A 22,931-nucleotide genomic window follows, 5' to 3' on the forward strand; every position below is an offset into this window, starting at 1 on the left:
TTCAGTCGCTCAGTCGTGTCCGACTCTTTTCGACCCCATGAATCGCAGCACGCCAGGCCTCCCTGTCCATCACCAACTCCCGGAGTTTACTCAAACCCATGTCCATCGAGTCGGTGATGCCATCCAGCCATCTCATCCTCTGTCGTCCCCTTCTCCTCCTGCCCCCAATCCCTCCCAGCATCAGGGTCTTTTCCAACGAGTCAACTCTTCACGTGAGGTGGCCAAAGTACTGGAGTTTCAGCTTCAGCATCAGTCCTTCCAATGAACACCCAGGACTGATCTCCCCTAAGATGAGATTAAGCACTAGCTGTGTATTAAGTCATCTAATGGCCTCCACAGTCTCAGGAGGTAGGTACTATTAGCAGAGAAACACAAATATCACTTATATGTGGAATCTAAAATATGACACAAATGAACTTATTTACAAAACAGAAGCAGACTCACGGACACAGAAAACCAACTTATGGCTACCAAAGGGGAATGCAGGAGACGGAGGAAGGAATTAGGAGCTTGGGATTGGCAGATATACACTATAAGTAAAGCAGGTAAATGACAAGGTCCTACTATATAGCACAGGGAACTGTATTCAATATCCTATAATAAACCAAAATGGAAAAGAATACACACACACATATACATATATAACTCCGCCTCCACCGGCCCGTGGGCCCCCCAGGTCATGTTATGGATGTGAGAGTTGGACCATAAAGAAGGCTGAGCGCCAAAGAATTGATGCTTTCGAATTGTGGTGCTGAAGGGAGGCTCTTGAGAGTCCCTTGGACAGCAGGGAGATCAAACCAGTCAATCCTAAAGGAAATCAACCCTGAATATTCATTGGAAGGACTGATGCTGAAGCTCCAATACTTTGACCACTTGATACAAAGAGCCGACTCATTGAGAAAGACCCTGATGTGGGAAAGATTGAAGGCAAAAGGAGAAGGGGGCGGCAGAGGATGAGATGGTTAGATAGCATCAGAGACTCAATGAACATGAATTTGAGCAAACTCTGGGAGATGGTGGAGGACAGAGGAGCCTGGCATGCTACAGTCCATGGGGTGGCAGAGTTGGACATGCTTAGTGACAGAACAACAAGGGTAACAGAAACTGCACCCCTCAGCTGTCCTTATTATATCTCCTTATTCTCCCCAGGACTTCCCTGGGGCTCAGGTGGTAAAGCGTCTGCCTACAGTACGGGAGACCCGGATTTGATCCCTGGGTCGGGAAGATCCCCTGGAGAAGGAAATGGCAACCCACTCCAGTACTCTTGCCTGGAAAATCCCATGGACGGAGGAGCCTGGTAGGCTACAGTCCAGGGGGTCACAAAGCGTCGGACATGACTGAGTGATTTTCACTTTCATTCTTTCTCTTTCTTAGGACTTCCACTCATGGCAGTATGAAAGATTAGGCTTTCCTGGTGGCTCAGATGGTGGCTCTGCCCAGATTTGATCCCTGGGCCAAGAAAATCCCCTGGAGAAGGAAATGGCAACCCACTCCAGTATTCCTGCCTGGAGGATCCCATGGACAGAGGAGCCTGGGGGGCTACAGTCCATGGGGTCGAAAAACAGACATGACTAAGCGACTAACACTTTCACACTTTCACATGTGGTAAAGGACACTCAAAAAATTCTTGATAAAATACTTTAAAAAAACTTTTAAATGTATGGATCAAACAAAAAAAAAATGTATGGATCAGCTTAGAAAAAACAAAAGTCCGCAGAGTCCAGGAACAACAAGAAAATATATATACCTGGATATTAGAAGTAGCAGACATAGAGCATGAATAAGTGCTTATTACGATTAAATAAGAGAACCTCAAATGAAGGACAAAAAAACAAAAATAACAGGAAAATTTAACTCAGTGTAAACATCTCACAGTGATGGAGCAAGCCAGGGGACAGTGGAATACTATCTTCAAATGCAAAACTATCAACCTGGAATTAAATACCCAACCTAACTCTTTTTCAAGAACAAGAACAAAAAAAAGAAAACATTTTCATATAAGTCAAACTGAGTGTTTACAACAATAACTTTGTCTACAGCAAGAAATACATGATATATTTCAGAAAGAAGAAAAGAATTCCAGAAAGATCTCCAAGCTACAAAGACCACCATTCAGGAAAGAATGATGGGAAGAAAAGACAAATTTATGGATAAATGTAAACAAATATTGCATTTTAAAAAATGTTCAATGTGTTGATTTAAAAAGCAAGACAGAATTAAAATACTGGAATAAAATGACATACAAACTGGGAAAGTAAGTGATCAATGTTAAAGCATTCCAAGATTCACTGATTAATTTATACCTTTTTGAGTTGAATATATAAATATATACTTTCAAATTTACCACTAAAGATTGGAAATAGATAACTGCCAAATCAGTAGAGTGAGAAAAATGGAACCAGAAGGGCGGGGGGGTGGGGACCTCTATCAATTAAAAAAAGCAGTATTAAAAAAAAGAAAAAGAAACATAGAAAAAGCATAATAAACAGAAAAGCATAAATAAGAGGGCATAATCAAACACTAAAGTTTCAGTAAGCACAGTAAATATAAATGGACATAAATATTTCGTTAAAGATTGTCAGTCTGGATTTTTCTTTTCAGTGACAACACAAAATCCAGCAATATGTTGATTAGAGACATGCCTAAAATCCAAGGTCACAGAAGAAGTGAAAGGATAGGAGAAAGCATCATGAAAATTTTAACTAAAAAGAGCCTGTTCTATAGGCTTAAAGTACTGATTCAAAGAATGGATGCCATACTGACAACCACAAGATGGGTCTAACAAGAACCAGTAAAACAGCCTCAGTTTACAACTTTATTGGGAAAGCAGAGAAACAACAGTTTAATAAACTCCACCCCATGTGTGATGTTTTTCCAAAGGTAATGTTAAGAGAACAGACAAGCAGGCTACCTCTCTGCAAAAAGAGAAATCCCAACCAACTCCCTGCAAGACACAAACATTACTTTTTGCTGAATTATCTGCTTGGAGCTATGCTGAAACTCTTTGCCATCCTACCACCCAAGTCCTGGTCCTTAAACTCAGACACACACCTGCAACTATAGCACTAATGAGGCTAAAAACAGAGCAAAGCATTCAAGAAATGCAAAAACCTGTGTGTTTTATTTACACGCTTTTCTAACCAGTGGTTCACAACTCGTCAGCGATGGCAGAGACAGCTGACATGCGCATGCGTGGCATCCCCACATATGTGCGGTAGAAACACACAGCCCCAAGGGCGCCGTCACCCCGACTTTCTATCCTGCTGAAGTAACAGGTAAGGATGCAAATGGGAATGAAGAAGACGATTACCTCAAGAACTGATCCATGAAAACTTCCCCCAAGTGTTGGTACATTATTGGCCACCATCTACTTTGTAAATTGGATGTGATTTCACCACTAGTTTCAACTGCATTTAACTTGTTATCAAGCCCCATTTTATCTAATCCTGGCATTCTCCCACACCCTCAAAAACACCCATCCTTCCTCTTCGGAGTGAAAAATTCACAGGCTCTAGGCTTTCAACCCTAGTTGCACATCAGCCCCAGCCTCGGCCCGACCCAAAACTCTTCCTAATTGTTCTGCGGAAGGTCCCTTACAAAACTGTTCAAAGTTCCCCAAGGCCACAAGCCTAGCTACCTGACTCCCCACTTTGGCCTGCCACCATCTCAGAGTGAAAATCCCCTGTCTTTGCTAGGCTCACATAAGACAGTATTTGTGAAAGAGTTTTTCAAACCCGACACTTTCTAAACTACCACGCAAGGATGTGCTGTTATCCTCCTCCTCCTGGACTCAGTGCCGTAACTAAAAGAGAAATAAATAAAAGCTGTGAGCTAATCCACTGGCGTGCGAATAATGAGCCTTGCAGAAGGGCGGGGGTCCACGTCAAATCTCGAGGAATTAGAGTCAATACTTCAAAATGTCTCTAGCAGCTATTAAGGCTTGCAGACACCAGGAGAACCAAGCCAAATAGTCCCATGGTAGCTCCTAACTCCTTGCCTATGATAACAGGTTTATCCCCTGTTGGTTACAAATCTGTGCGGGCCTTGTATATACTCGTGTCTGAATATGTTCTCACTCACACACCCATGTGTATCTTTTTCAAAATCTATTTTGTATACCTGAAAGTCTAGAAGGATACACAGCAAAATGTTAACAGTGGTTCTCCCCAGGGTGGTATGTTTAATGAATAATTTTTTCATTTTTGCTTCCCTGTATATGAAAAATTTTCTAGAGTGAGCATGTATTGTTTTGGTAATTAAAATTAATAGATAAGTAATTGCTTCCATCTTGAAAGGGAGGAGGGAATAAAAGATCTTGGTTCTAGATTGACTCTGCTCCAGATCCGTGTGTTACTTTGGAGGCACAGATTATCCTCTCTAGCAAGACTGGATGCTCCCTCAGGGCCATTTCTGCTGTGACATTCAAGGATCCTAACCACACCTCTGCTTGTTACTGATTATAGTTCCAACCCTCTCCCTATCAAGATCCTGACTGAACTCCTAAGCTGCTACTGCAGTTTCTCAGGCTAAAATCTCAAGACCTTATCAGGTCCTCCCTTCCTGTATGGAGTAAACAAGTGAGTCTTCATGAAAGGCCCTGACTGGCTACACCTCAGTTATATCGGAAGGCCTGGCTGGGCTGAGACTAACACAGGTGGAGCTCACCTTTCTCTCCAGCTCAGCAAGAATGATCCAACAGGCCTTGCTGCAGGAATGAAAAGGCAAGAGGCCTTCACATTCCTATCACGCTGGGTTTGGATTAACTTCCCAGGGTCAAAGCAACAGCAGGCTCTATAAGCAAATCCTGACAGGACACAGGGCGGCTGTGTCACCATGGAGACGGGATACCATAAACCCCACAATGTTTCAAAGAGATTTCACAACCTTGAATGATAAAGGAAGCCGGAACCCGGAAAAGAAAAACTTTATGACCGATCCCTGGATGACTCTTAAAAGCAACCTCCTGAGGGTACTGTTGGCAACTGGGAAGTAGTAAAAATAAGAACTGGGTACACAGTATGCTCCCAGGTATCAGGTGTTTCATCAACTCCTAGGTTGTGTTATTTCTACTCATCCCTTATTTTGTAGATTGGGAAGCAGAGGCTCAGAGAGGCCAGGTAACTTGCCCAACATCGCAGAGCTGATGAGCAAAAGAGCCAGGGTTTTATCTCCTAGGAACTGGGTCTGAGCCCTGAGTCTGACCTGAAAACTTCCCCTAGACTTTGCCTCAGTGAGCGACTGTGGAGTTTCAAGGAGATAAACGTGTTCAACCATTTGGTTGAAGGGGAGGAACTACTACCAACCCTAACAAAGAAAGCTCTGCTCAAAAAGATAAACACTGAAAATGCCTAAGGTAAAAGCATAGGCTAGACACGAGCAGATCCTGAAAAGCAGCAGAGACAGTGAGGTGCCAATCCATCCGCACTTTGCCGATGGCTGCAGAGCTGGGTCTCTCCCTGCAGACATCCATGCTCTCTCTGGCCAAGAATCCACAGGGCAGTTCCCTAAAATCCTGAAATCAGCACAGTGCCCAAGGGGCCAGGAGGGCCATGTCCCCCAAGGCCAGTTAGTCACTTTCCAGCTCTGGGCCCTGAGTGAGTCAGCTGACCTAGGCCTGCTTCCACACCTGTGAGCAGGAAGGGCAAGCAGCAGGGAAGCTCGGTGTCGGTGTCGGGCCACAGGAAGCCGTCCCGCTGGCTTCTCCCAGGGTCTCCTCTCTGCGCCCTCTTTCCCGCCCCACTGGCTTCTCCCAGGGTCTCCTCTCTGCGCCCTCTTTCCCGCCAAGTCTTTAAGGAGGGGACTCCAGCAGGGACCTGGAAGACCCCTGCCAAAAGAGGACAGGCGATAGGCCAGGCTCCACCCACCAGCCTGTTCCCTTCCTAACTAAGCAGTGGGCACAACCCCTCCAGCCAACAGCTCCACCAGGAATGAGGCCTCTGACCACACAGGTCGCAGGGCTGTGTCACCCACAGGAGCAGGCTAGGCTGAACCGCTGCCAGAAGGAGCCCTTCCCACCAGCTGCTCCTCCCCGTCTTCCTTATGGTAAAGCTGAGGAATCCAGCTCCCAGAGAGGGGGAAGGAGGCTTGCTGGTTCTGACCTGCCCTTCTAGGCACCTCTCACCTCACCTGCTGGAGGCTCCCTTCACTCCTGGTTCATTAGGGCCTGGTGCCCACGGGCACACACACAGATGAGTGAATGAAGCCTGTCTGAAACCCATGGGTCCTTAGCGTAGCCAGCGCAGAAGCTTTCAGGAGGAATTAGACTAGGGGTCGGGGGTCCCTTACAACCCAAGAAGGGCGCCCTAACAGTCTCATATTAAACCTGTCTGCAGATTTGTAGTTTTCCGAGACTTTTTTTTTTTAATTGTCACTTTTTAAAACTTTCCTGGTAGCTCAGTCGGTAAAGAATCTGTCTGCAGTGCGTAAGACCCGGGTTCGATCTCCGGGTCGGGAAGATCCCCTGGAAAAGGAAATGGCAGACCACTCCAGTATCCTTGCCTGGAAAATCCCATAGACAGAGGAGCCTGGTGGGCTGCGGTCCATGGGGTCGAAAAGAGTCGGGCACGACTGAGCGACCAACACTTTAAAAACTTTCTTCACTCCCACCCCCTATGAACACTGTTACTGCCCACTTGCGAGTGACTCAACAAGACGCGAGTTCCTCAGGTCTTTGGAGAGCCGGGTCCCACCCCGCCGCGGAAACTGAGACGCGGAGGCTCCGCGGGCGCTGCGCCTCCCGCCACCTGCGGACTCACAGAGGGTTCCAGCGCTCGGGCAGGCGGCGGTGCAGCGAGATGCGGTCGCTGAGGTAGATGTTGATCTGGTGTAGCCGCACGCTCTCCTCCTGCAGCCGCAGCTCCTCGCCCTGCAACTGCAGCCGCACTGCCTCGCCGTGGGCGCCCAGAGCGTCCTCGGGCACCGGCGGCCGCGGCAGGACCGGGTCGCGCCGCCCGGAGCGCTGCAGTCTGGGCTCGGCCGCCCCGGCCCCGCGCCGCGCCCGCAGCACCGAGCCCAGCCCGGCCAGTGCTAGCAACGCCAACAGCGCCAGCAGCATCTCCCGGCCGCGCCGCAGCCCTCGCGGGCAGCGTCTCCGCGCCGCACGCCCCAACATGCGCCCGCCAGCTGCGGCCAGCGCCCGGCGCGCCCCAGGCGGCGGCGCAGCCCGCGACCCGGATCCCGGAACCGCCGCGCCGCGCCGCCCCCGCCCCGCCCCCTGCGCCCCGCCCCCTTCCCGCCCCGCCCGCCTGCAGAGGCGACGAGCGTTTGCAGGGTCCCCACGCCGGCTGGCTGAGACGCGGACTTTTCTCGCCGAACTGTGGGCTGTATTAAAAAGGGATAGGCTCAGTTCAGCTCCTGGCACGGCCTAAGGACTCCGTAAGTGTTGGCCGAATGCGCTGTGCAGGGCGCTACAGACTTCACTGCCATTATCTCCTCTGACCCTTGTGCTGTTGCGCGCTTAGCCGCCCATCGTGTCCGACTCTTTGCGACCCCATGGACTGTAGCCCACCAGGCCCCTCCATCCTTGGGGATTCTCCACGTAAGAATACTGGAATGGGTTGTCACGCCCTCCTCCAGCGGATCTTCCCAACCCAGAGATCGAATGCAGGTCCAGTAAGAGAGGATTGGACTACTCCATTTTACGGATGAGGAGACCCAGGCACAGTGAGGCTAATTGACTCCAGGCTATTCCATTGAGGCCTGCAGGTATACCGACCTAGGACATATTGCTTTGATATCTTGCATAACAAACCCTCCACTGGCTCCCTGTTAGTCAATACCTAGTCTGTTTCTTATTCCTCACTTTATAGATGCCTCCAAGAAATTGATCAAAGGAATGAACTATTCCTTGAGAAAAACATGCATAGGCACCCATCCCATGATTGCACACACCCCCAGGCCATCCCTTCATGTTAAGTACCCTGGGCTTTGGCTCCAGGGTTTCCCTAGGGAGGCTTGCTGGAAATATTTAGTAGGGTCTAAAAGGTCCATCTAGTCAAGGCTATGGTTTTCCCAGTGGTCACGTATGGATGTGAGAGTTGGACTGTGAAGAAAGCTGAGCGCTGAAGAATTGATGCTTTTGAACTGTGGTGTTGGAGAAGACTCTTGAGAGTCGCTTGGACTGCAAGGAGATCCAACCAGTCCATCCTAAAGGAGATCAGTCCTGGGTGTTCATTGGAAGGACTGATGCTGAAGCTGAAACTCCAATACTTTGGCCACCTCATGTGAAGAGTTGACTCATTGGAAAAGACCCTGATGCTGGGAGGGGTTGGGGGCAGGAGGAGAAGGGGACGACAGAGGATGAGATGGCTGAATGGCATTACTGACTCGATGGACATGAGTTTGGGTAAACTCCGGGAGTTGGTGATGGACATGGAGGCCTGTCGTGCTACGATTCATGGGGTCGCCAAGAGTCGGACACGACTGAGTGACTGAACTGACTGACTGAAACTATAGTGAGGCATGGGGCTCTCTCCAAGGTGGAAAATTCGAATGTGGGCCAAATAAACCTAAGTAATCAAAATAAACAATAGTTTTCAAAATCAAAACGAATGCCAAAAGTCCATGATGAACAAAATATCAAAATCTTAAAAGCAGAATCTGACCCTGGGCTTACACAGCTCACCTCACTCACCTCATCCTAATCCCAACCCAGATTCTATATCTTGATTGTAGTGGGGATTACATGGATATATACATATCTAAAAATTCACCAAGTTCTTCTTTAAAACCTATGCACTGGACCCATGAAAATTATATCTCGGTGTTTAAAAAGTAAAAAATAAAAGAGATACATAAAAAGAACAAAAAATAAAGGAGACTCCCTAGCCTCCAGGACAAGTGCTGACGTCCTCAGCTTGACTGGAGAGGCCCCCAGAATGTGACTCCAAATTCTGTAAGCCTATCACTGAGGGTAGAGGAGGCATGTTTTCCAGGCCTTTCCACAGGCTGTTCCCTCTGTTGGAAAAGCTTTTCCCCATCTAACAAACTCCTACCCATCCTTCAAGGCCCTGCCAAAAGCCACCTCCTCCATGAAGCCTTCAGCAATTCCATAGCTTTTGAGGTAAACGTATTTGAAGTTCACATCATCCTTTTGTATATTAGTCAGAGTTCCACACAAGAAACAAAGCAGTAAGAGATATACTGAGATTTATTGCAAGAAACTGGCTTATGCAGTTGTGGAGACTGATCAAGCAAGTTCAAAATCTAGAGGGCAGGCCACCAGGAAGGACGGGCTGAAACTCTGTGACAGCCCACAGGCAGAATTTATTTTCTAGGGCAATCTCAGTTCTGCTCATCAGGGCTTGAACTGATGAAATCATGCTCACCTAAACAACCTCCTTCCTTAAAGTCAACTGACCATAAATGTTAATCACATCTACAAAATGCCTTCAAGACAACATCTAGGTTACTGTTTGATTGAATGACTGAGGATTAAAGCCTAGCCAACCAGGACACTCAAACCGGCCATGTCTATTAGTTTCCAAGAACTGCCGTATCAGAGCACCACAAACTAGGTGGCTAAAAACAACACAGACTTATTCCCTCAGTTCTGGAGGCTAGAGGTCTGTAATCAGTCTTATTAGCAGGGTCACACTCTCCCCGAAGACTCCAGGAGAGAGTCTCTTCCACTCTTGTCAGCCATCCTTGGCATTCCTTGACTGCCTTACTCCCATCTCTGCCTCCATACTCATATGACACTCTTCTGATTTTGCCTCTTTGTCCCTTCTACTTATCTTCTAAGGTCATTCGATGTGGGCCACTCTAATAAAGGCAGAATCTGACCTTGTGCTTACACAGCTCACCTCATTCATCTCACCCTAATCCAGCCCTGATTCTAGAGCTTGACTGTAGTGTAATCTTAACTTGATTACATCTGTAAAGATCTCTGGGTGGGGAGAGACACAATCCAACGCTCTTGCCACACTGTGTGCTAAGTCACTTCAGTCGTGTCTGACTTTTTACGACCCTGTGGATCTTTACGGCCCTACAGACTGTAGCCCGCCAGGACCCTCTGTCCATGTCATTCTCCAGGCAAGAATACTGGAATGGGTTGCCATGCCCTTCTCCAGGGGATCTTCCCGACCTGGGGATCGAATCTACATTTCTTCTGTCTCCTGCATTGGCAGGTGCGCTCTTTACCACTAGCGCTACCTGGGAATGAATTGTGTTTAATTTACAACCTGGCCTTGTAGCAAAAAGAACGTAAAGGACTCAGGCTGAGCCCTTCCTGGTGGCTCAGATGGTGAAGCGTCTGCCTACAACGCAGGAGACCCAGGTTTGATCCCTGGGTCGGGAAGATCCTTTGGAGAAGGCAGTGGTACCCCACTCCAGTGCTCTTGGCTGGAAAATCTCATGGAGGGAGGAGCGTGGTCGGCTACAGTCCATGGGGTCCCAAAGAGTCAGATACGACTGAGCGACTTCACTTTCAGTTTTCACTAAGGCTGAGGTAACTTTATGATCCCAGAACTTGGTTCAGGATCAGACACAGAATAAGTGCCCAATTCATGGCTGACTTTGTGTCACACACTCACTTCTGCAGGCGCCTATTTGAGTTCAGTGGGAGAGTATTAATACTTGATGGAGGGCTTAGCCTGGTTAAGTGCAGAGAGAAGTTACTCCCAAAATGTAACAGACATGAATTCTTTAGGTCTTCTTGCTAGAAAGAACTTAGCAAATCTGTTTGGGAGTTTTCAAAATCTGCTCCCAGAAATCCCAGGGGAAAACCACCCAGAAAAGTAGAAAGGAGGCTGATTGGGTGGTGCTCCCAGTTCTCCTCCCTGAAATCAGAGCCTTGACACTTTATTTGCTTAATCATTTCAACTTCTTCATTAGATTGCAGCATCCTCATCCCTAATTACCAGAGAACTTGGTAACCAGGCCAGAGGAAGCATCTTGTTCAGGCCCACTGCTGATCAGTAGCAGAACAGAAAATAGAACAGGATAAAAAGGTGTGGCAGAGACTGCTAGATATCTGCCAACATCCAATCTTCTCATTTTCCTTAACAGTAGAATCCTTTAAAAAAAAAAATTGCTTGTTTTTCTGGACCCATGATCTTCCAAAATAAAGACTAGATTTCCCAGCCTTCCTTGCAGCTAGGCATGGCCAAGTGACTTAATTGTACCACTGATGGGCCATAAGTGGTGGTGTCAGATGGGGCTTCTGAGTCATGTCCTCAAAGGAAACTTCCTTACCTTTCTTCCTTGCTGGCTGGATTGTGGCTATGAAGACTGCAGCTCAACCAACCTCCTTGGGTCATGCACTGAAAATGGTGAAACACCAGGGCAGGAGTCCAGTTCCTTAACACTGTGGATACTGAACCAGTCCAAATGGCCTCCTTCCAGGCTTTGCTTATGTGAGAGAGAAATAAACTTCTATAGTATTGAGGCCACTGTTTCTATGGGTTTTCTGTTCTAGGCATTCAAGTCTAATCCTCACTGAGGATTAGTTGCAAGAGAATTCTTCCCAAATCTGACTCTGATACTACGGTGATTTTAAAACCAGGTTGCAGAACTTCCCTGGTGCTCCAGTGGTGGAGAATCCGCCTGTCAATGCAGGAGGCATGGGTTCGATCCCTAGTCTGGGAGGATTCCACATGCTGCAGGGCAACTAAGCCTGTGTGCCGCAAGCCACTGAATCTGCACTCTGGAGCCCTCAAGCCACAGCCAAAGAAGTCCACGTGCTCTAGAGCCCATGCTCTGCAACAAGAGAAGCCACCACGATAAGAAGATCGCGTGCCACAACACAAGAGTAGCCCCCGGCCACCACACCTAGAGAAAAGTCCATATGCAGAAACAAGACCCAGTACAGCCAATCAATAAATACAAATAAATAAAGCAAGGCTGCAAATTATTTGAAACTCCCTCCCCTTGAATCAAGGCAGACTTATAAGTGCTTCAACCAATAGAATATGGTAGCAAAGAAGTTAGGTTTACACTAGAAAAGAAGTTAGCAAAGAAGTTAGGTTTAACTTCTTAGGTTAGGTATAAAAGGCCATGAAGTTTCCACCTTTGGAAACTTCATGGGCCCACTGTTCTTGGAGTCTTGAGCTGCCAGGAAAGAAATATGACTATCCTGATGCCATCATGCTAGAGAGGCCATAGGCAGACACCCAGTCAACAGTGTCAGCTGAACCCAACCTTCAGCCACCCCAGAGAGCCCAGGCATCAGACAGGTGAGTGAAGAAGCCATCTTGGAAGTGGATCCTCCTCAGTCATTTCACATCATCTCAGCTGTGTCCCCAGACATCATAGACCAGAGAAGTGTGGTCTTCAAACCCCTGACCCACAGAATCCATGAACAGAATAAGATTGTCTTACACCATGAAGTTTTGGGATGGTTTGTAACTCAACGATAGATAACTGGAACAAATGGGTGATGTTAATCAACATATTTCAGCAGGAAATATTATTGAGCATCTGGGATGTGCCAGGTACCATGCTAGGGATAGGCACGCTATATAATGAGCGCATATCAGTGATAAACACAGCTGGACTTTAACAACTAGTTAAAGTGGGAAGAACAGATTTGAATCAGTAACACACTATTGCACTAGGAGAGAGGGTCCAGTATGGATTCATTCAACTTTGATTTGCACAGAGCTAACTGGGAGTTTTAAGTAGAGTCGAAGAAGTGAAAAATTACAAAGGATTGGTCAGTGTAAATGATTAGCCCAGACATGTCTGTTGGCTGGCAGTCATCAAAGTCAGATTCAATGCTCCTGCTGTGGCTGGGAAACAGAGGCCCTGTCCTTTCTGACAATTGCATTTTAAAAGAATGGCTTCCAGGTCTTTAAGACAGATACTCCTGAATTTTAGGAGATATATACACATCTTAAGGGACAGAGAAAGATTTACAACTGTAAGCCCCTTTTAGTAAATGCTGTAAGGAAAGGTGGTCAGGGGCCTCCGGTTAGGCGTTGGACAGAACAAACAGCAAATTCTTTGGATAGCCTTGAGCTTTCTCAGGCAGGCACTTAAGAGATCATAGTTTTTTTGTTTTTTTTTTTTTTGCCTGATCTGCATGGCGTGCAGGATCTCAGTTTCCCTCTTAGGGATCAAACCTGCTCCCCCTGCAGTGGGAACCTGGAGTCTTAACCATTGGACTGCCAGGGAAGTCCCAGGGTCATAGTCTTTGAAACTATGTTAGTGTTTAAGTATTTTTAATGTGAGGGGAAGTGGGTGGATAAAATCATTTGTGTTGAGTCTATAGCTTTTACAGCCCATGGTTGAGCCCTAGTCAAGAAGAAGGTTTGGAGGAACCCGTCTAGAGTTTGGTCATGGAGAGAATCTTTGTTATAAGACAGACACTTTTGACATCATGGTGTTGACAGTGTGATGGAATGGATAGATAATAAAAAGACAACTTATTAGGGTTGTGATAAGTATTTTGAAGAAAAATTACAGGGTGCTAAAAGGACTTATACTAGTAGAGTCTGGTTTAGGGGTTTAGGAAGGCTTCTGTGAAGAAGTTATGTTTCTATGGATACCTGAATGTTAAAGTGATTTCAGAGATTTGAAATCCTATATTGGTTAATCCGGAACTCCTTCTGCTGGTGCCCAACTCAGGGAAATTGATAGTCTTGTATCTCCTATTGAAAGTTAGAGTGTGTAAACTAGTCCAAAGCTTTTCATCAGATATTCCCTATTTTCAAAGGGATCCAAAGTTAAAAAGTTAAGCCAAAAGTTAAGAGGCAGAAGCCTGGTCTGATTCTCTCATTTTACACACGGGGGGCCTGAGACACAGAGAGGGGAGATGGTCTCCAACAAGTCGATGGCTCAGGCCGAGTAGGATCTAACTTGCCATCTGCTTTGATTTACAGTCTCCAGGAACTGGGCTCCCTGGAGGATATGGGTCTTCCATGAGCATCTGCCCCAGGGCTCCAGGACAGGAATGGGGTTTGGAGTGAACCAGGAAACGCAGCTCCAACCCAGAAGTGCTGCTGCCATCGGACTGGTGGGAGGTGACTCCATCCACAACAGTCTGCTGGTTGGAAGCAGGTGTGAGGAAAGGCTTGGAGCTGTGTCTTTTGGCCTCTGTCCAAACACTCAACACATTTAAGATCTGTGGTCAGATTAGAAAACAGACAAGGATTACAACTTGGATTAGTTTACCAGATTGGAATACTTCCCAATAGAGGTTCAGTTGCAGAGAAAAGAGTGATGGAATTAGGCCTTATAAGACCGAGGTTCAAGTCCCAGCTAATGCATACAAGCTGTCACTTATTGAGGATTTATATATATATAATATTGAGCACCCATATAGATTATATATATATATGTATATATATACACATATATACATACATATATATATATATATTCCCAGGTTGCGCTAGTGGTAAAGAACCTGTCTGCCAATGTAGGAGACATAAGAGATATGGGTTTGATCCATGGGTTGGGAAGATGCCCTGAAGGAGGGAATGCAACCCACTCCAGTATTCTTGCCTAGAGAATCCCATGGTAGACAAGCCTGGCGGACTACAGTCTACAGGGTCGAAAAGTGTTGGCCATGACAGAAGGTACTTAGGCAGGCATGTTTATATATATAAAGTCTAGCATTTTATCTATATATACATATATATGCATAGACTTTATAATATGCATATATATAAATAAACTGCTGCTTTTTATTTACATATATGCATATTATAAAGTCTATGCATATATATGTATATATAAATTGCTAGACTTTATATAAACTGCTAAACCTTAACTATATCTGCATATATATATATATATATATGTATATAAATGGACTGCTAGACTTTATTTTTCATGTATAATCTCACTTTACCCCCTGACAACCTTGCAAGGTAGTCAGATGAGAAAACTCGGGTTCAGAGAAGTGAGGCAGTTTGTCCATGGTCACACAACACACAAGTGGCGGAACGAGGATCTGAGTCCAGGTGTCAAGGACCTAGTTCAGGATTTCCCGCCCACACCTCAGCGGCAGGCTGCTGTGAGACCACCGGCAGCTTAGCCTCGTGGGCAGGACCAGCTCCTTGGAGCCTGCTTGCCTGAGCTCAAGCCCCAGCCCTATCACAGACTGCTGTGAGGCCTTAGGAAAGTTACTTAACCTCTTTCAACTCCAAGTGCTGATCTTTAAAGTGCTGGTGATAATAACAGTACCCGAGTAAGGTTTCTGGAAAGGGTGGAAAGAGCTTTTGCAAGAGCAAATGGAAAATGCCTGGTGCTTTGCTACTCGAAGTGTGGTCCTTAGAGCAGCAGACTGGTACCACCTGGGAACTATTAGAACTAAAATAGTGTGTTAATAGAGGTAAAGTAACAAGCTACTCTGCTTACCCAGAGTATTATGTAAATATTACTAATGATGATAAGTTGGCATCCATAGAGGGCAATTTCAGTGGGGACCTTAATTCTTCTCATACCTCTTCCCAAATTGAGTAGCTTACCCTCTCCTTGGGTTTCTTGTTAGTTTGAGGAGCTTATTTGTTCTTTGACTGCACCATCTTTATTTGCTGCTCAACCAACAGATAGATTTCTGTAGAAGGCACTTTTGATTTGTCATATTAGTTCCCTTCAGAGAGGGTCATTACATTTCTTTTAGAGTCTAGTAAGACATATGGTAATGGTACTTGAAACATTAGTGGGGAAAAGACAGCTGATACAATCAGTGATCATGGCAACTTGATAAACATTTGGAAAAATAAAGTTAAATGCCAGCCTCACACCTTGCATGCAAGCTAAGTCTCTTTAGTCATGTCCAACTCTGTGTGACCCCATGGACTGTAGCCTGCCAGGCTTCTGTCCATGGGGATTCTCCAGGCAAGAATACTGGAGTGGACTGCTCTGCCCTCCTCCAGGGGATCTTCCTGACCCAGGGATCGAACCTGCGTCTCTTTTGTCTCCTGCATTGGTAGGTGGGTTTTTTAAACACTAGCGCCACCTGGGAAGCCCCAACCTCACACTTTACACCAAAGCAAATTTCAGATGATTTAAGAATGTCAAAGTAAACAAAAAAATAAAATAAAATCCAATGATGAAAGGATTGGATGAAAAATGCAGAGATTCATTATGGAAAAGATTTACAAATTTGACTACATAAAATTTTTAAATTTTGTAAGGTCCAAAATAATATAAGCTCAAAACAAAAGACAAGTCAGAAAGACATATTTGCAGATGACATTTACTCAATATATAAATTAACAGAGAAATAAAAAGAAAAAATAGAAATAAAAATGACCAAAGGATTTGAATAGACAGCTCCCACAAAAAAGAGATCTAAAAAGGTCTATAAATGTATCAGAATATCTTCAACTTCTCTACTTAAAAAGCATGCAAACTAAACTTACTCCAAAATAGTTTTTCACCTATCAGATTGGAAAAGATAAAACAGGTTATTAATTCCAGTGTTGTCAAGGATGTGAATAAACAGACACTCTTATCCAGTTGGTTGGAATGCAAACTGGTATAACCTTTTGGAAAGCGATTAGGCAAGATTTATTTGCAATGTTAGTGTTTATATCTTGTTGATTCTGCAATTTCACATCTACCAGTTTATTCAACAGAAACAGATTTGCAAGTGCTCAAGAGATAAGCTTACATGAAGCTTATTGCAGTATCGTATGTAAAATCAAAAAGTTGGAAACAACCCAGATATCCACTAATAGGAGACTATAAAATAAAGTACTGCACATCCATACAGTGTCATTAATAAGAGTGACATTAATTCTAGGTTTTTAACATACAAATGAGCTTAAGATGCATTGTTAAGTAAAAAAAAGCAAGTTGTAGAGCCGAATGAATAATATGATCCTATTTGGGTAAAGTATGTTGATACGAACAAAGGAAAAACTCTAACGAAATATTCACCAAACCGTTAATCATGTCATACTTATTTCTGATCAGTGAGATTCTTTGGCCGTTTCATTTTCATTCCATTTACTATTTTTTCAACAAATATTTATTGATCACCTACTACGACAGTCAATGTATTAGATTCAAGGGATATGATGGTAAATACCCAAAGTCATGGAGCTAGAGAAGCCAACATTCTATATTTCTACAACACTGGAATTCTTGCAACAAATATTATCATCTTATCAGGAAAAAAAAGATATTTTAAGGTAAATCAATATTCTTTAGAGGTTACTTACACTCTTCTTACCTCCCTTCTAATCCATCACGCCAATCTCTGGATCCCTGTTCTCTCTTTCCAGCATTGTTTCCTCTCTTTTTGCACAACTACCCAGATCACGTCCAGTCTTTCTGCCCAACTTGTGGTCAAGCTCTGCCATGAAGCTGTCAGTGACACTCTCAAACTCTGACCCTTTCCTCTGAATTGACGACAAAAGCTTACAGTCTGCCCTGTTCCACAATCGTGTGGGATTCCCTGGGGACCATCTCAACGCACATAATGTCCGGCACACAGGAGGCAGTCAACGTTGGTTGAACAGGGATTGTGTCTGTGATGGAGGTGCACCACTCAGCTGGCCCTTCAAGAGAATCTGCTTCAGGGAGAACAGCGGACGGAGAACCTCTAGCTATGATGTTCTTCCTGAGGCTACGCTTCCTCTGGTTTCTCCCATGGTGGCGACACCAGAAGCCAGCCATTTCTGTCCGATGCAGGAAGCCTTAGCAGACTCCCTTGGCCTGGGTACTCCCCATCAGCCTGGCTGAGTCATCCCCCAAATCGCAGGGCAATCTGAAGCTCTTTCTACCCAAGCCTCCTTCCCTCCCACTCCCTTTTCCCACTTACACCTGCATCTTGGTCTGAGGGCACTCCTTCTCTTTCCCAATTCCTTTCCACCTTTATCCTATACAAGCATTTCTCCCAGGCAAAAACCATTATGGCATTTGATTCTCAGAGGACCCAGATCAAAATAGGGATCAGTGAAAAAATCCTAGAAGAGAGTTCATAAATAAGAAGACTGTAGATACACTTGCAGAAGAGATTTATGTACCAAGATGTGCTGGATCCATTCTTCAAAATCTTTGTGCACACAAATCACCTGGGAATGGTGTTGAAATGGATTCTGGTCCAATAGGTGTCTGGTGGACCCAAGATTCTGTATTTCTAAGGAGCTCCTAGGAGGTACTGATGCTGTTGGTCCAGGGACCAGTTTGAGCAGCAAGTGACTGGATTCTTTTTTTGTCCCCTCAGTCTCTCCTCCCTGGGAGCGGTTGATGTCAGTAGGCTCTGAACCTCTGGCTAACAGGTTTGACCAATGAGAAGCACTGGCAAGAGATCAGGGGGCAGGAGGAGGATGAGGCCAGAGGTTTTTATTCTGGGGATTGTTTCTGCTGGGTTGCCATAGGCTGGCTGCACCCCTCTATTAGAGACCACAACTCCCATCAGGTACATTTCTCCAGTTTTCTCTCTTGCAGAACTCTGGTAACTGCTCTCTCCCTTCCCCCTTTAGGCCTGGATTGGTAATGGCTCCCTACTGCCATCAGCCTCTGAGTACTGCATCATCCCTTGTGGCTCTTAGTATCTGCCCAGATATATGTAATTAGTCCGTTAGTAAATGGTCCTCATTTCCCCAGCCAAATGTACCATCTGTCACCTGCTGGGACCCTGACTGCTACAAGTGCCATTCAACGCAGATTTTTTTTTAATAACAGCAGAAAACTGGAAACAACCTAATTGTGCATCATTAAAAAATGATTAAATAAATTATGGTACATCTGCTTAATGGTGTTATATGCAACCACTGAAAAGGATGCAATAGATCTACATTCACCTACATGGAAAGATGCCTAAGCCACTTGTTCAATGAAAAAAAGGGTGGGGGGGAGGTTCAAAATAGCATGCATAGTAGCAACCCATTGCTTTCAAAACTTTTTAAAAAATGCATTTGTTAAGGCTTGGATTGCACGTAACAACCACCCTGCTCAAGACAAACCTAACTGAAAAGCACTGGGAGATGGGCAGCGGCTCTGACTCCATCTTTCTCCATCACTTGTCTCTGCTTTTCTGTAGAGTGGCTTCAGTCTCAGGCAGGCCATCTTTAAGTGGGGACAGAGCAAGCCCCAGCCTACTTACGACAGCTGAGGACCTCAGCAGAGAGGGTCTTCTTCCCATCTGCTTTAACAAGAAATCCTGGGCTGAAGAAACTGGAATGGGCTTGGACATACACTAATCACTGAACCACTCAGCCTGAGAGTGGGGGAAGGAGGCTCCCCCAGAAAACAGAGTGTCTCTTTCCCGAGTAGGAGAGGCAAGACAGGTATAAGCAACAGAGATCCACCCTAGAGGGAATATTTGTAGTAGACCTTTGTTATCCTTTGGCTGCCCAGCATCAAAACCCTTTCCTATCCAGGTACCCTACCTTCTGGGGCACCACAGTGGAGCCTACCTCCCATTATACATGCTGAAAATGCTAAAAATGCATTTTCCCAGCTCCCTTTCTGCAAGGCAAAACACACTAGCTGGCCAGGCCACTCAGATGCTCCCATCTCTGGCTCGGACTCTGAAACCAGTGACACCAAAAAGGGCCTGTGCAGACTCCATCCCGGTGTGAGGTGCAGCTTGGCATGATTCGGGGCATTGTTCTTGGTTGTGGAATCTTCGGGGCTGGTTCTCTGGCCCTGTGGGATCTGTGAGCTATGAACAAACCTCATATTAAATCCCCTTTCTTCTTAAATTATCCAGAGAGTTAATTTCTGCTACTTGCAATCAAGAAGCTTGATTAATGCCTATAAGTAGGTGTGCATGTTTGAATACATATGAAATATTTTTGTAAAGATAAAATAAATGTGAATATTGGTTACCTGTGGGAAGTAGGACTGGGAAAGTGGAAAAGGGAAAGGAGCTTTTGCTTGGAGAAAGAGGAGAGTGAAAAAGTTGGCTTAAAGCTTAACATTCAGAAAACTAAGATCATGGCATCTGGTCCCATCACCTCATGGGAAATAGACAGGGAGACAGTGGAAACAGTGTCAGACTTTATTTTTTTGGGCTCCAAAATCACTGCGGATGGTGACTGCAGCCATGAAATTAAAAGACGCTTACTCCTTGGAAGGAAAGTTATGACCAACCTAGATAGCATATTAAAAAGCAGAGACCAACCTAGATAGCATATTAAAAAGCAGAGACATTACTTTGCCAACAAAGGTCTGTCTGGTCAAGGCTATGGTTTTTCCAGTGGTCATGTATGGATGTGAGAGTTGGACTGTGAAGAAAGCTGAGCGCCGAAGAATTGATGCTTTTGAACTGTGGTGTTGGAGAAGACTCTTGAGAGTCCCTTGGACTGCAAGGAAATCCAGCCAGTCCATCCTAAAGGAGATCAGCCCTGGGTGTTCATTAGAAGGACTGATGCTGAAACTGAAACTCCAATACTTTGGCCATCTGATGCGAAGAGTTGACTCATTGGACAAGACCCTGAAGCTGGGAAGGATTGAGGGCAGGAGGAGAAAGGGATGACAGAGGATGAGATGGCTGGATGGCATCACTGACTTGATGGGCATGAGTTTGAGTAAACTCCGGGAGTTGGTGATGGACAGGGAGGCCTGGTGTGTTGCGATTCATGGGGTCGCCAAGAGTCGGACATGACTGAGCGACTGAACTGAACTGAACTGATCTTACTTTTACGATGAAATAAGTAGTTAGTAAAGTATAAGAAAAGACACCTTAATAAATAGAATAATACAAGGAAGCAGTTGCTCAGGATTTTCAAGGAACCAAGTTAGACATTGATAGGAAGTTGTTCTCATCTCTGTTGGTGAATGAGGCCAAATCTGGAAATGAGTGACTGTGTACACTCACGCCGTGTTTTATTGTGCTTTCCTTTATCATGCTTCCCAGATGTGGCATCTTTTATAGAGTGAAGGTTTGTGGCAACCCGGCATGGAACAAGTCTATGAGCACCGTTTTTCCACCAGCATTTGCCTACTTTGTATCGCTATCACATTTTGGTAATTCTGGCAGTATTTCCAACTTTTTCATTATGATTTCATCCGTTTTGGTGATCTGTGATCAGTGATTTTTGATGTTAACTATTGCAAAAAGATTACAACTCTCAGGGCTTAGATGATGCTTAGCACTTCTGGCAAAAAAGTATTTTTAAATTACGGTGTTTACAATGTGTTGTCAGACTATGGTGCACTCACTACAGTACAGTGTAAACATAACTTTGATATGAACTGGGAAACCAAAAGTCACTTGACCCGCCTTTTTGCAATGGCTTGGCACCGAACCCACGTTATCGCTGAGATATCACTGTACCACCTCCAGCACTGCCAGTGATTGGCTCTGTCCCCATTAACTCACCTGCTCAAACACGTTCCATGATTATCCATTACGCACAGAATAAATCCCTGGTACTGAAGCATTTTGCAATCTGAGCCCTGTGTACTTTCAAGACTTCCCGCATTTTACTCTTCACCTAAAAGACTTTCTCTTCCAGCCTGCCGGCCCAGACCCCAAGGGCATTACCACCTTCTTTTGATCTGCCAAAGCCATGACCCTTATTCCTTCCTCACACCCTCATCCAGTTTTGTTCTGTGTTATAATTCTACATACACGACATAGTCCTTTAAACAATAATGTACTAAACACCTACTCAACATCTAGCTTTTTGCTAGACTTTGGGGCCACAGCTCACAGTCTTCGGAAACCAATTACCCCAGATCAGAATGTTAACCTCTGTTATCGCGATGAATAGGAAGGCAGCAGTAAAGCAATTTGCTGGCCGGGCTGTTCTTATTAGAATCTTTGTCTTTCCCTCTGCCTGGATTGCACTCTCTCCAAATGTCAGTGTTACTTGATTGCTCAGTTCCTTCAGGTCTCTGTGAAAATGTCACCTTCTTAGTGATTCTTCTTTACCCAGCCTATTATAAAACGACATCCCATCCTTTAGCCCATTTGCTTCGATTTTGTTATGTTCTGTTTCTTGTTTAAAAACACATCACAACCTGACATACAAGTTACTTACTTGCTTCTGCCTGTCTTTTTCCACTGTCAGGCCCAGGATGGCAGGGGATTTTATTTTCCTTTCCCTGCAGTTTCTCCAGCGCCTAAAACAGTGCCTGGCACACATAGTGGGCACTCAATAAATACTTGTTGAGATAGAAAGAGAACTGGACTAGATGTCAGAAGACCTGGGTCCTAGTCACAGCTCTCCGCACGACAGTTGTGTGGTCTTTGGTAAGACATAACGTCTTCGAGCCTTAGTTGTACAGTTGCTAAGTCGTGTCCAACTCTTTGCAACCCCCAAGGACTGTACCAGGCCAGTCCTCCCTGTCCCTCACTATCTCCCGGAGTTTACCCAAGTTCATGTCCATGGAGTCCTTGACGCCTTCCAACCATCTCATCCTCTGTCGCCCTCTTCTCCTTCTGCCTTCAATCTTTCCCAGCATCAGGGTCTTTTCCAATGAGTGGGCTGTTCGTATCAGCCTTAGTTACTGCTGTAAATTGGACGTGGGCCCTTCCCAGTGACTGACAGTGGGCCTCAAACTTTAACCTGCTTCAGAATCGCCTAGAGGGCTTAAGATACAAGTGACTGGACTCCACGTTCGGTTTCCGATTCAGTAGGTCTGGGTAAGATGAGAAAAGTTGCATTTGTAAAATGTCGCAGATGGTGGTGCTTCAGGGACCACCTGATGAGGAGGCATGGAGCTGTGGGAGGTGCTTGTAGCCCTGACGCCCGTCCCAGACAAGAACGGCACTGATGGCCGGGCAGGCCATTGCGGGAAGACAGAGTGGGCCCAACCGCACCTCAACTCAGCCAACGACCGTTGAGGAGGCGCCGGGTTAGTGCCGGGTGCTGGGGTCAGCGGCGCGCGCCACAGGTCTATGAGGCTGTGGGCTCAGACCCCGGGCCAGTGGTCGGGAGCTCGCGGCGTGAGGAGCGCTGGAGAGGTCGCTGCAACCTTCTCTGGCAGGAAGTCTCTGGAGCGGCGAGGAGGACCCCAAGCGGGCGCCGAAAACTCAAACTCGCCCTCGCGAGCTCGGCGGCGGACGCTGCCTGGAG

General features: G+C 45.7%; 2 protein-coding genes across 3 annotated transcripts in view; one reads left to right on the forward strand and one right to left on the reverse strand.

Moving 5' to 3' along the window:
- Positions 1-7,183, reverse strand: part of GALNT12 (polypeptide N-acetylgalactosaminyltransferase 12) — a 33,081-nt gene extending 25,898 nt beyond the window's left edge. For both annotated transcript variants that reach the window (XM_043486962.1, XM_043486961.1), the window contains exon 1: positions 6,756-7,183. In XM_043486962.1, coding sequence (XP_043342897.1) covers positions 6,756-7,111 — 356 coding nt within the window. In that variant the 5' untranslated portion in view covers positions 7,112-7,183. The remainder of the gene's footprint in view (positions 1-6,755) is intronic.
- Positions 7,184-22,625: 15,442 nt separating this feature from the next.
- ANKS6 (ankyrin repeat and sterile alpha motif domain containing 6) overlaps positions 22,626-22,931 on the forward strand; it is a 51,248-nt gene continuing 50,942 nt past the window's right edge. The window contains exon 1 of the mRNA XM_043486785.1: positions 22,626-22,710. The gene's annotated coding sequence lies outside the window, so the exon portion shown is untranslated. The remainder of the gene's footprint in view (positions 22,711-22,931) is intronic.

Source organism: Cervus canadensis, chromosome 14 (genome assembly GCF_019320065.1).
Source record: "Cervus canadensis isolate Bull #8, Minnesota chromosome 14, ASM1932006v1, whole genome shotgun sequence".
In the NCBI taxonomy this organism is placed as follows: Eukaryota; Metazoa; Chordata; class Mammalia; order Artiodactyla; family Cervidae; genus Cervus; species Cervus canadensis.